Source organism: Hemitrygon akajei, chromosome 7 (assembly GCF_048418815.1).
Source record: "Hemitrygon akajei chromosome 7, sHemAka1.3, whole genome shotgun sequence".
Classification (NCBI taxonomy): domain Eukaryota; kingdom Metazoa; phylum Chordata; class Chondrichthyes; order Myliobatiformes; family Dasyatidae; genus Hemitrygon; species Hemitrygon akajei.
This window is the reverse complement of record NC_133130.1, coordinates 97,869,436-97,882,218: the sequence shown is the minus strand read 5'-3', so window position 1 is coordinate 97,882,218 and position 12,783 is coordinate 97,869,436. Positions and strand designations below refer to the sequence as shown.

At 42.8% G+C, this 12,783-nt stretch overlaps 1 protein-coding gene across 8 annotated transcripts in view; it reads right to left on the bottom strand.

Moving 5' to 3' along the window:
* map4k3a (mitogen-activated protein kinase kinase kinase kinase 3a) overlaps window positions 1-12,783 on the bottom strand; it is a 275,670-nt gene that overhangs the window by 83,745 nt on the left and 179,142 nt on the right. For 5 of the 8 annotated variants that reach the window (XM_073051531.1, XM_073051530.1, XM_073051535.1 and 2 more), the window contains exon 13: window positions 45-119. The exons of the other annotated variants lie outside the window; for them this stretch is intronic. In XM_073051531.1, the coding sequence (XP_072907632.1) occupies window positions 45-119 (75 nt within the window). The remainder of the gene's footprint in view (window positions 1-44; window positions 120-12,783) is intronic. 8 annotated transcript variants of the gene reach the window in all.

The following is a 12,783-nucleotide window of genomic DNA, read 5'->3' as shown; positions in this document are numbered from 1 at the left end:
CAGCCGAGGTTAATGGAATGCTCTGCAGGATATCAACAAAGTACCTTATTACGAGCAGCAAAACGTGCGGCTCGGCGTGCAAGAGGAGAAGCAGGTGAAAAGATTCCCAAAAATTTTAGCTGAGTTGGGAGAACAGGAAAAAAGATCAGAACAATCACAATAAATGAGGATGTGACTTCTACAAATAAAGTTAATTACGTAAAAAATGAGTGGAAAAGCCATTGTAATGCAGTGTCCCATTTAGAGGTTTATATTACCAACTGTATTAACCACATACAAGTACACCAGCACTCACCAACATTTAAACAAACCAGTTAAATTAGACTTGAAGACCTTTCTCAAACAAAGTTTGATTTTGAAATGCCAAACTCAGATTTGAAAGTATCTGAAACAGGCTCTCAGGTCAGAGGGGTGGGATTTACAGCTTCGTTTGCAACAAAGCATATAATTGTACAAAAGATTGTCCTTTCATTTACAAATTGTGTATAAGAATATCTTATCCCATTGAAAAACAACTTTTCCCAATTTGTAACCATTTAGAAAATACTCCACTTTCTGCTCTGTGCAGTTTTCTCACATTATATTCCATCTGCCATGTGCTTGCCCTCTTTGAAGCCTCCCTATATCTTCCTATCCGTTCACGATCTAACTGTATCAGAAAGCGAGCTAGGTAATATGAAATAACGGCAGTAAACTGCAAACTCGATACTGATAAATTACAACAAGCTGCTAGAATACATACGGCAGATGGAGTATAACGTGGGGAAATGTGAGGTGATGTATTTTGGTAGGAAAAATGAGGTGAAGCAATACAACATAATGCTGCCCAACCTGCTGAGTTCCTCCAGCTTGTTGTGTGTATTGCTTTGACAACAGACAATAGACAATAGGTGCAGGAGTAGGCCCTTCGAGCCAGCACCGCCATTCAATGTGATCATGGCTGATCACCCACAATCAGTACCCCGTTCCTGCCTTCTCCCCAGCATCTGCAGTGTACTTTGTGTTTACAACATAATGTATATTGTTTTAGGAAGTGTATTAATGCCCAAGTTATTGAAAATGGCAAGACAGGTTGAGAAGGTAATAAGGCTCACAATTCTGGGCTTTATCAACAGTGGAAATGCAAAAGGAGATGTGCTGAAAGTTTGTAAACACTCGTCCAAATGGTCTACCAGGCCCAATTCTGGTCACATCATTATATGAAGAATATGAAGGAGTCCAGAGAAGATTTATGATGGGATTGCAGTTACAAAGATAAATTTGAGGGACCGGAGTTTCCTTTAGAGAAAACAAAGGGGAAAATCAGACGCAAGTGTGTAAAATGCCAAGGGGTGAGTATTGGGAGATTGCTCCTTTTGGCAGAGGGATTAAGCACTAGCCCTCACAGGCATGAGATAAAGGTAAAATGAATTAAAAGTTACGAGGGAATTCCTTTCTCTTTACCCAGTGTAGTTGGAATCTGTAACACAGTCTGCATTGGTCATGGAGGCAGATTCCATTGCAGTCTTCAGGAAGAACCAGATAAATCTACGACGTGGAAAAATTTACAAAGCTACAGAATTGACTAGGCTGGTGGTTGGGGGTGGGTAGAAGTAATGAGTCCCACTGGTAGAGACCGACGCCAAATGGCCTCCTCCCTGTGGACTATGATTTCACAGTGCCTTTAGCCAAACTGTTGATATACAACATAGATAGCTGGAACAATCCCTATAATAAATATCCCACTAATCACAATCTGTCGTCCCAAGAAAGACTAATTTATTCTCACACTTTGCTTTCTGTCTGACAAACCCTCCTCAACTCTGCGCAATTCATTACCCTGAATTCTATATGCAGTTTCAGGTGGCAGGAGCTGTTACATGGAGTGAAAGATGGCGGATTTAAAAAGCTGTGTCTTTTCAGTTTCAAATAGCAAGAGCCTAAAAGAGGTGCAACTGTGAATTGACTGGGTAGTTAAGGCTCAAAAGAGGATGTACTTTTTGCAGCAGCTGGTAAAATTTGAACTCTACACTGTCATCATAAAGTATCCTCACATCAGCCATTACTGTTCGGTTCGGTGCAGCAACCTCTTACAATATGTAAACTATAGTGAACTGTCAAGTCAGCAGAAAAGGTGATTGGCTGCAGTCTACCACCTCTAGCAGTAAAGCCCCTGGATCAGACGCAATACCAGCTGAGGCCCACACTGAAGATGCTGCAGTGCTAACAGAAAAGCTCCATCAGCTCTTACAAATCGTGGCAGTAAGAGACAATTTCACAGGAATTTAAAGACGTATCTATCATCCACCTGTGTAACAGAAAGGGAAACAACAGTCTTGCAACAACTATCAGGGAAGATTCTTGCTGGCTATCGCAGCCAAGATCTTCGCCAGGCTTCTTCTCAACCGTTTCACATCACAGCTTGACCATGGTCTCCTACCAGAGGGCTAGTGAGGATACCAGAAAGAGCATGGGATAATTGACATGCTGTTTGCCGCAAGAGGAATTTCAGGAGTAAAACACTGAACTTTACAACATCTATGTCGATCTAAGGCTTTCAACATAGTTAACAGAGAGAATCTGTGGAAGAGCAACGTCCAAGGAAATTCATCACCATGGTGCTGCAATTACATGATGGGCTGCAACTTGGTGCCAACGCTATTTAGTCTGTTTTCTACCATGCTGACTGATGCCTTTAGAGACAGCGACGTAGGCATTGGCATTAGATTCTGCACTGATGGGAAACTGTTCAACCTCAGGAAGCTTCAAGCAAAAACTAAAGTTATGACAGATATCACCAGACTTCCTTTTGTCACTGCACTGCAAACAATTTAAAACACTTTTTATAATACTGTTTATATCATAAATATATGCTAGTATTTATGTATTTATGCACATTTTATCCATGTTCATGCTTTAAACTCTAACTTTATTGTTTATATCATTCTTTAGTCTTTGTAACTGTTGAACATGGCTGCATTTTGTTGCATGTTCCACCCTGACCAACACACCAGAGCAAATTCCTAATACCTATAAGTAAATATATATGGTGAATAAAGCTGACAGATTATCCTTGAATTGCTAAGGGCCAATAAAAGGAAGTTAGGTTCAAGCAGAGCGGTATTGTTGAAGTGAACAGGGTTAAAGTTCAGAGCTGAGGCATTGGCTCGGGGGTTTTGGCAAGTAGAGGCAGAGGTTCTGGTAAGTTTCTCTTCCTTTCTTCTGCATTGCAATTAGAGCAATGGGAATGAGTGGAATACTCCTCTTGTGGGATTTGGGAAGACAGGAAGTCCTCCAGCATCCTTGCTCTGATAACTACACCTGCAAGAAGTGCATCTGGCTGCAACTCCTTACTGACTGTGCTAGGGAATCGGAGCTCGAGCATTTAGGAGACAGAGAAGTTTCAGACAGGCAGTTACTCCTAAGTTGCAAGATGCAGGTCAGTGGGTGACCTTCTAGAGTGGCAGATCAGCAAGTGGAGGGGCTGTAGGGATAGCATGTGTTAACTCTAAATGAAAAGACAGAATCCAAAAGGCTGAGCATGGAGGGACTAATGTTCAGAGCTGCGTAGACTTCAGTGAAGTATCGCAAGTAATGCAAATAAACTTAGAGCATGGATAAGCACATGGAATTACGATATTATAGACATTAGTGAGACTTAGTCATTGGGAGGGTAGGTCTGGCAGCTCAATCTCCATTTCTCCTTCTAGTTCCCCGCTTACCCATTCCCTTTCCCTCACCTGCCCGTCACCTCCCTCTGGTGCTTGCCCGCCATCCCTTTCTCCTATGATCCATTCTCCAGTCCTGTCAGGCTCCTCCTTTTTCAGCCCTTTGCCTTTTCTACCTATCATCTTCCAGCGTCTCACCTCATTCCCCCTTCCCAACCTGGTTGCACCTATCAGCTGTCAGCATGTATTCCTTCCCCTCGCCCCACCTTATACCACTCCCCTTCCTTTCCAGTCCTGATGAAGGACCTCAGCCTGAAACATCAACTGCTTATTCCTCTCCAGAGATGCTGCCTGACCTGCTGAGTCCCTGCAACATTTGTGTGTGGATAGTTCAATGTCCAGGGGTTCTGTTGTTTTAGACATGATAGAGGGGAGATCTTAGAGGGGGAGGGGTGGCATTACTCAGTGGGGGAATGTCATGGCAGTGCTCAGAGAAGAGGCTGGAGGGCTCATGTACTGAGGTAATATGAATGCAACTGAGGAATAAGAAAAGGGATGACCATGTTAATGCGATTTTACTACAGACCTCCCAATAATCTGTGGGATTTAGAGGAGAAAATGTGTAGAAGTAGCATAAACTGCAAGAAAGGTAAGGTTCTGATAGTAGGTGATTATAACTTGTTGCATATTGACTAAGATTCAGACTATAAAAGGACTGGATGGGATAGAGTTTGTCAAATGTGTTAGAGGTCCCAATACGAGAGGGTACAATACTGGTTCACAAAGGATGAGATAGGGCAAATGACAGAGTAACGTTGAATATTCATCTTCAGACTCCTGTACATTCTCCCTGATGATAGTAATCAGAAGCCTAGTTTGGAGTATATTGTGCAGTTCTGGTCACCTACCAATAGGAAAATTTACAAGTCCTGAGAAAATTTTCAAGGATGTTGCCGAGATTTGAGCAATAGGGAAACGTTGAATAGGTTAGATTCAGACTTTATTCCCTGGAGTGTTGGAAATGAGGGGAGATTTGATATAAAAAATTCTGAGGGGTACAGACAGGGTTAATCCAAATACGTTTTTTTCCTGAGGGTGAGACTAGAACTAAAGGTCATAGGCTAAGGGTGGAAAGTGAAATATTAGAAGGAACCTAGGGAGGAATTTCTTCACTTAGAGGTGCAAGTATGGAACGAGTTGCCAGCAGAACTGGTAGAAGAGGGTTCAATTGCAACAATTAAGATAAGTCTGGGTAGGTGTGGAGGGCTGTGATCTACATGCAGATAGATGGGATTATGCAGAAAAACAAGTTGGCACAGTCCAGTTGGACTGAAGGGGCTATTTTGATGTTGTAGTGCTCTATGACTATGCTCTGATCTTGCTGACCATCCTCTTAAACTGATCTTCTTCAAAGCCATCTGAAAATTTAAATGTACCTCATCACTAGGTTTGTTTAATTATTGTTAAAAATCATGTTCTCTTAAAGAAATCCAAAAGATTACCCAAACACAAGCCTTTCCATTTGTAAATCTTTGCTTTGTTCACTCAATCCTTTTATTCTTTAGAGGGTGCTCTTTGTTATACCATTATTGAATCCAGCATTTTCCCCTTTAATGGATTAGTAGCTTTTGCCCCCTTCCTTCTTTTCTCTCACACTTCCTTCGTAAATAGCAGGGTCACTTGTTATTACACTCCAATCTGCAGATACCACTCCAAAACTACCAGTAATTATGGCTTAATCTGTAATTAGAAATTCATTTAAATCATGTGCAACATCACTAAATACTTCAGGATTTTTTTTGACAGCGACAAACTCAAAAATGTCTTTCATTCCCATTAATTCAACCACTTTCCCTTGATTCTGGTAGCAAAAACTTCAATAGAGATCAGACTATGGTGAAGGAAATCTAGAAATCACAGTACCTTTCAAGGTATAAAATTAAAGTCAGAAATGTTGCTGTCAATTTAAGAGCAAAACCAGGCTGAATTATCCTTAACCTCATGCCCAAGTCACTTGATTCCACCCTCTCCTTCTGCCCTTAGGAAAAGAAAGCTAGAAAGCAGCAAAGTCACACTTCACTGGAGCAAACAATTTCAAAGGTTACAGGGAGAGGCAGGAGAATGGGGTTGAGAGGGATAATTAATCAACCATGATGAAACGGCAGAGCAGACTCGACAGGCCAAATGGCCTAATTCTGCTATGTCTTATGGTCTAAATTGAAGCTAAAATATACCAATGTACATTTTATAAGAGTCATCTTGCTATCATGTGAAAGGGAGCATGCTTTGAACAAAATGTACACTTTAGTTATATAGAGCAGGGATTCCCAACCTTAATGTTAGGGGTCCATGGCATAAAAAAGGTTGGGAACTCCCAAAATAGATATCACCCAATTATCCATTCTATGCACACATATTATTTGCACAACTCTGGGGGGAAAATATTGAAGATCTCCTACTTTTAAAATGTGTCCCAACTATTTCAGAAAGCTTGTTTTGAATTGTTCAAATTTAATTGTCATTTAACCATACACGAATACCCATGAATACAGCCAAATGAAACAGCATTTCTTTGGGGCTAAGGTGCAAAACACAGTACCAACAGTCATACATAACACAAGACACATAAGATAGCAATAAGCATACTGTCACACAAAACTCTAGCCCAAGTCACTGACTCCATGAATGCTGCATGCCATAAATTCCAAATGCATTAGAATTCCCATGTTTGCTCTATAAACAGAAGGGGAGCAGGAAGTAAATCCTGACAGAAAGTACAGGATGGCAGAGGAAAGGAACCTTGAATTAGAAAGTTTCAATATCTTCAACTTACAGAGGGGACATGAATATACTGATCAAGAAAATGAATGTGAATTCACAGGTTTATACAGTTATATAATTAATCTGATTGTCAAGCACATTATGCTTGAAAGGTAAATTATCCAAATGAACAGAAAACACAACAGGAGCCATCAAAAAACTGCTCAAGCCAAAAGGTTTTCTGACATAGCACCTTCAGGTATGTGCTTATTAAATAACCGAGCCACACATATATTTAGGTATCATAATGCCACAGATTTGATCTACAATCAGTCACTACACAGGCAACAGACAAAAGAAGGCAAGCCCCAAGGTGTACCTATTGTAACATTAGTGTGTTAAGTGAACTGAATCCAACTCATTCCCTCCATAGTCAAATTCCACATCTGAGAAAGGCCATTAAGGAGTAGGATCCTTGCCCAATATTCTTACCTTTGAAGCTCCAACTCCAAGATTACAGCTCAGACTTGGTTGTTTTTTTAAAGTTTGTAGGGTTGGTATTGGGAAAAGAGAGGAGAGTCAGAGGTCAGATTAAGGTTTAGTGACAGGGAAGTGGAAGAGTTGGAGGTCCAGCCCCCGCTCTAAGCTTGAAGTCCTGCAACATGGAGGGGTGACGAAGGCCATTTACAGTCCAGGCCTCCGCTCCACACGTAAAGGCCAGCAACATAGACAGGTAATGAAGGACCCCATGGATGTTCTATCTGTACTTGTGAGGTGGAGGCACAAGAGCCTGGAGTTCGGGGTCCCACCACAGACTAGTCCAGGGGTCAATGCCGAAGAGCAGAGCCCAAAGGTCGAACAGAAGCCAAAGCCTGAAAATCAGAAATCTGTCCTGGAGTTTGACGGTTGTCTGTGTGTGAGAATGGGTGGGAGAGAGGGGACAGGGAGGAAAGGGGCTTGTTTTGCTGCTGCTGTTTTATTTGCTTGTTGTGTTCTGTGTTGTTCACATTGTGGGCAATCTACGTTGGCCCGAATGTGCGGTGACACTTGCGTGCTACCCCCAGCACATCCTTAGGTTATGTTACTTGTTAATGCAAAATACACAATATGTTTCATAGAACATAGAACACCTACAGCACAATACAGGCCCTTCGGCTCACAAAGTTGTGCTGAACATGTCCCTACCTTAGAAATTACTAGGTGTTTTGATGTACATGTGATAAATAAACAAATCTGAATTCCCTTTTCCCAGCTTCCGATACTAAGCCTCATCTTCCACCTCAATGCAACACTAACCACCTTATACTAGGCCATGATATAACACCTAACCAGATAGAATCAAAGGGTTAAAATTTCAGAAACATACCTCAAAAGCAGTTCAAGCATAATTCACAAGTGAACACAAGGAAAACTGCAGGTGCTGGAAATCCAGAGCAACAAACACAAAATGCTGAAGGAACTCAGCAGCTCAGGCAGCACCGATGGAGGGAAACGAACAGTTGATGCTTCAGGATGAGACCCTTCATCAGGACTGGAAAGAAAGAGGGCAGCAGCCAGAATAAAAGGGTGGGGGAGGAACGGAGCTGACCGATCGTGGGTGAATCCAGGAGGGAGGCAAGGTAGGGAAGTGGGTGAGGGTCAAAAAAAGGGAAAGATGTGAGAAGCTTGGAGATGATAGGTGGAAGTGGCAAAGAGACTGGAATAAGGAAGAATATAGGAGAGGACAGTAGACCATGTAATTAAGGAAGAGAGGTTGAGAACAGGAGGGAAGAAGAAGCAGGTGATGGGCAAATTGTGGGGATGGGGAGGGGAAAAGAAGGGGTAAAGGGGAAAAGGGAAATGGGGGGGGAAACCAGGAGGGCTGTTTTTTGCAAACCAGGACAGAACTGTTTTTTGCAAGTTAAAGAAATCGATGTTGATGCTGTCAGGTTGGAGACCACCAAGATGGAATATGAAGTGTTGCTCCTCCAACCTGCACTTGGCTTCCGCGAGGTAGTAGAGAAGGCTGTGCTGTGGGACCCAGAAGTTAGAGAAATCGATGTTGATACCATCAATTTGGAGACTGACAGGTTAGCCACAGCTGGCTTGGAAGATGTATTGTTTCACAGCAGGAACCTCAAGGACCCAAGCTTACTATGTTTTTTGGGATGGCAAGGGAAAGAGGTATAGAAACAGACATCGAGGAATAGAGCTAAATAAATAAATAATACAAAAAAGATTTAAATTAGTTTCAGAAAAAAAGCAGCACTTATTGTTTCCCTGTTAAAAGCCAATTCAAGCTGCAAATTTTATTTTTAGGTATAGAATGTGGACAGTGACCAGCACCTCCAGTCACAAAGAAATGATGGTAATGTTAACAAAATTGTCCAGCTCTACAAATAGCAGAATTACATGCTTGATTTCAAAGCTGAATGTAGAATCAGTAAGCTAGCAAGACACACAGAAAAAGAAAACATTTTATTTAAAGTCAGGTGCTCATTCATGCCTTCATTTCTACTGATCCAAAGAGGGGATAAATATTCTAAATCTGGTCTGACCAATACCTTTAAAGCTTCAGCATTACATCCTTGATTTTATGATCTAGGCCTCTCAAAATAAATGCTAGCATTGGATTTGCTTTCCTTTCCTACTATCACCCAGATCATTGACATTTAGCATGAAAAGAAGCAGGCCCCAAACCAACCCATGTAGAACACCACTAGTAGTCACCAGCAGCTAACTAGTAAAGGCCCCCTTTATTTCCAGACACACCAGAGATCGGGCACTGGTGTTAAGACTGGAAGGAGTAGCCCTGAAAACTTTGAACATTAATTCCAGATCTTGTGCAGCTAGATCCTGGACTTCCTGTCAGATCGCCGGCAGGTGTAAAGAGTGGGCTCCCTCACCTCTGCCTCTCAACACAGGAGCCCCTCAGAATGGTGTCCCAAGCCCCATCCTTTACTCTCTGTATACCCATGACTGTGTCACCACCCACAACTCCAATCTGCTAATTAAATTTGCTGATGATAATACACTGATTGGCCTAATCTCAAATAATCATGAGGCAGCCTGCAGGGAAGAAGTCATCACCCTTTCACAGTGGTGTCAAGAAAATAACCTCTCCCTCAATGTTGCAAAAACAAAGGAGCTAGTTGCAGATTATTGGAGAAATGGCTAACCTCTATTGACACCAATGGATCTGGGGTTGAGAGGGTGAACAGTTTTTAGTTCCTCGACCTACACGTCACCGAGAATCTCACGTGGTCTGTACATACTGGCTGTGTGGTGAAAAAAATTACAACAGCACCTCTTTCACCTCAGATGGTTGAAGAAGTTTGGTATGGGTCCCCAACTCCTAAGGACTTTCTACAGGGGCACCATTGAGAGCATCCTGACTGGCTGCATCACTGCCTGGTACGGGAATTGTACATCCATATAACCATATAACAATTACAGCACGGAAACAGGCCATTCCAGCCCTCCTAGTCCGTGCTGAACTCTTAATCTCACCTAGTCCCACCTACCCGCACTCAGCCCATAACCCTCCACTCCTTTCCTGTCCATATACCTATCCACTTTTACCTTAAATAACACAACTGAACTGGCCTCTACTACTTCTACAGGAAGCTCATTCCACACAGCTATCACTCTCTGAGTAAAGAAATACCCCCTCGACTGCAGAGAGTGGTGTGGACAGCCCAGCACATCTGTAGATGTGAACTTCCCACTATTCAGGACACTTACAGAGACAGGTGTGTAAAAAGGGCCTGAAGGATCATTGAGGACCCGAGTCACCCCAACCACAAACTGTGGCTCTGCTACCATGTGGGAAAAGGTACCGCGGCATAAAGCGAGGACCAACAGGTTCCTGGACAGTTTCTTCCACCAGCCCATCAGACTGATTAACTCACACTGATACAATTGTATTTCTATGCTATATTGACTGTCCTGTTGTACATACTATTTATTACAAATTGCACACTGCACATTTAGACGGAGACGTAACGTAAAGATTTTTAATCATGTATGTGAAGGATGCAAGAAATAAAGTCAATTCAATTCAATGAGGTTTCAGGCATCAGGTCAAATTCAGGTAAGGAAACTTCATCTCCTCCTCAAGATTATCATCTCCCATCTTCCCTCAGCAGATGAATTGTATTCCTCCATGTTGAGAAATACTCTAGGAGGAAGCCAGAATACAGAACTTACTCTGAGAAGGGAAACCTGAATGTCTATCACCAAGAGTGACTTCAGCAGCAGCAACAAAGAACCAGCCAAGGGTCCTTAAGGATCAAACGGCCATATTGGGTCTGCCATGCGTACTGAGTGAACAGACATTGCAGCCAATCTACCTATGGCAAATGTATATACAGCTTTGGGGAAGACTATCCTACCAATCCTTCCAAACCCTGAAGCTCCTTGCCCAACAGCATAATACAAAAGTTTTTACAGGAAGACCAACTGCAGCTATTCAAGAAGACAACTCAGCACCACTCCCTCCAGGGAAGGATGGGCAACAATTTTTAAAGGTCCCCATTTATGAAGCACTGTGACCCAGCAAAACTTCAGGACCAGCAGTAGCCCAACTGACAGAATCTGCACCACGGTCTTTCCACTTCAAACCCAAAATCTGGGCCAACGTTCCATGCACATTTACAACACACTGTACAGTCAGAAGCAGAAACCACAGGCAGAAGAAACAATCATCAAAAAGGCAAGCTGGATTCAAAAGTGAAAGTAGTACAACAAAACAGATAATTCAATCTCCGAGTACTGTGCGAGAAATACAACCAACATCAACAGGACATCTTTCTTATGTTCACAGACTTCACGGCATTCGATAGGGTGTGGCATGATGCACTCTGGGCCACAATGAAGAGATACAACACAAGCCAGAAGCTGATCCAAACCATCAAGCAGCTCTCCACCAAAGCAAGCAGTGCGGTACTCATTCAAGGCACAGTTGGAGAGTGGTTCCATACATTAGTTGGAGTCCAACATGGCTGCCTCCTTTCACCCATGCTGTTTAACATTTTTGAAACATAGAAACATAGAAAATAGGTGCAGGAGTAGGCCATTCGGCCCCTCGAGCCTGCACCGCCATTCAGTATGATCATGGCTGATCATCCAACTCAGAACCCTGTACCTGCTTTCTCTCCATACCCCCGATCCCTTTAGCCACAAGGGCCATATCTAACTTCCTCTTAAATATAGCCAATGAACTGGCCTCAACTGTTTCCTGTGGCAGAGAATTCCACAGATTCACCACTCTCTGTGTGAAGAAGTTTTTCCTCATCTCGGTCCTAAAAGGCTTCCCCTTTATCCTTAAACTGTGACCCCTCGTTCTGGACTTCCCCAACATCGGAAACAACCTTCCTGCATCTAGCCTGTCCAATCCCTTTAGAATTTTATACGTTTCAATAAGATCCCCCCTCAATCTTCTAAATTCCAGTGAGTATAAGCCTAGTCGATCCAGTCTTTCTTCATATGAAAGTCCTGCCATCCCGGGAATCAATCTGGTGAACCTTCTCTGTACTCCCTCTATGGCTAGAATGTCTTTCCTCAGATTGGGGACCAAAACTGCACACAACATTCTAGGTGCGGTCTCACCAAGGCCTTGTACCTCCCTGCAGTAGAACCTCCCTGCTCCTGTACTCAAATCCTTTTGCTATGAATGCCAACATATCATTTGCCTTTTTTACCGCCTGCTGTACCTGCATGCCCACCTTCAATGACTGGTGTACAATGACACCCAGGTCTCGTTGCATCTCCCCTTTTCCTAATCGGTCACCGTTCAGATAATAATCTGCTTTCCTGTTCTTGCAACCAAAGTGGATAACCTCACATTTATCCACATTAAATTGCATCTGCCATGAATTTGCCCACTCACCAAATCTATCCAAGACACCCTGCATCCTCTTAGCATCTTCCTCACAGTTAACCCCGCCGCTCAGCTTCGTGTCATCCGCAAACTTTGAGATGCTGCATTTAATTCCCTCGTCTAAACCATTAATATATATTGTAAACAACTGGGGTCCCAGCACTGAGCCTTGCGGTACCCCACTAGTCACTGCCTGCCATTCTGAAAAGGTCTCGTTTACTCCCACTCTTTGCTTCCTGTCTGCCAACCAATTCTCTATCCACATCAATACCATACCCCCAATACCGTGTGCTTTAAGTTTGCACACTAATCTCCTGTGTGGGACCTTGTCAAAAGCCTTTTGAAAATCTAAATATCCATGCTGACTTTGTCCGATGATTTCACCTCTTTCCAAATGTGCTGTTATCACATCTTTGATAACCGACTCTAGCATTTTCCCCACCACCGATGTCAGACTAACCGGTCTATAATTCCCCGGTTTCTCTCTCCCTCCTTTTTTAAAAAGTGGGGTTACAT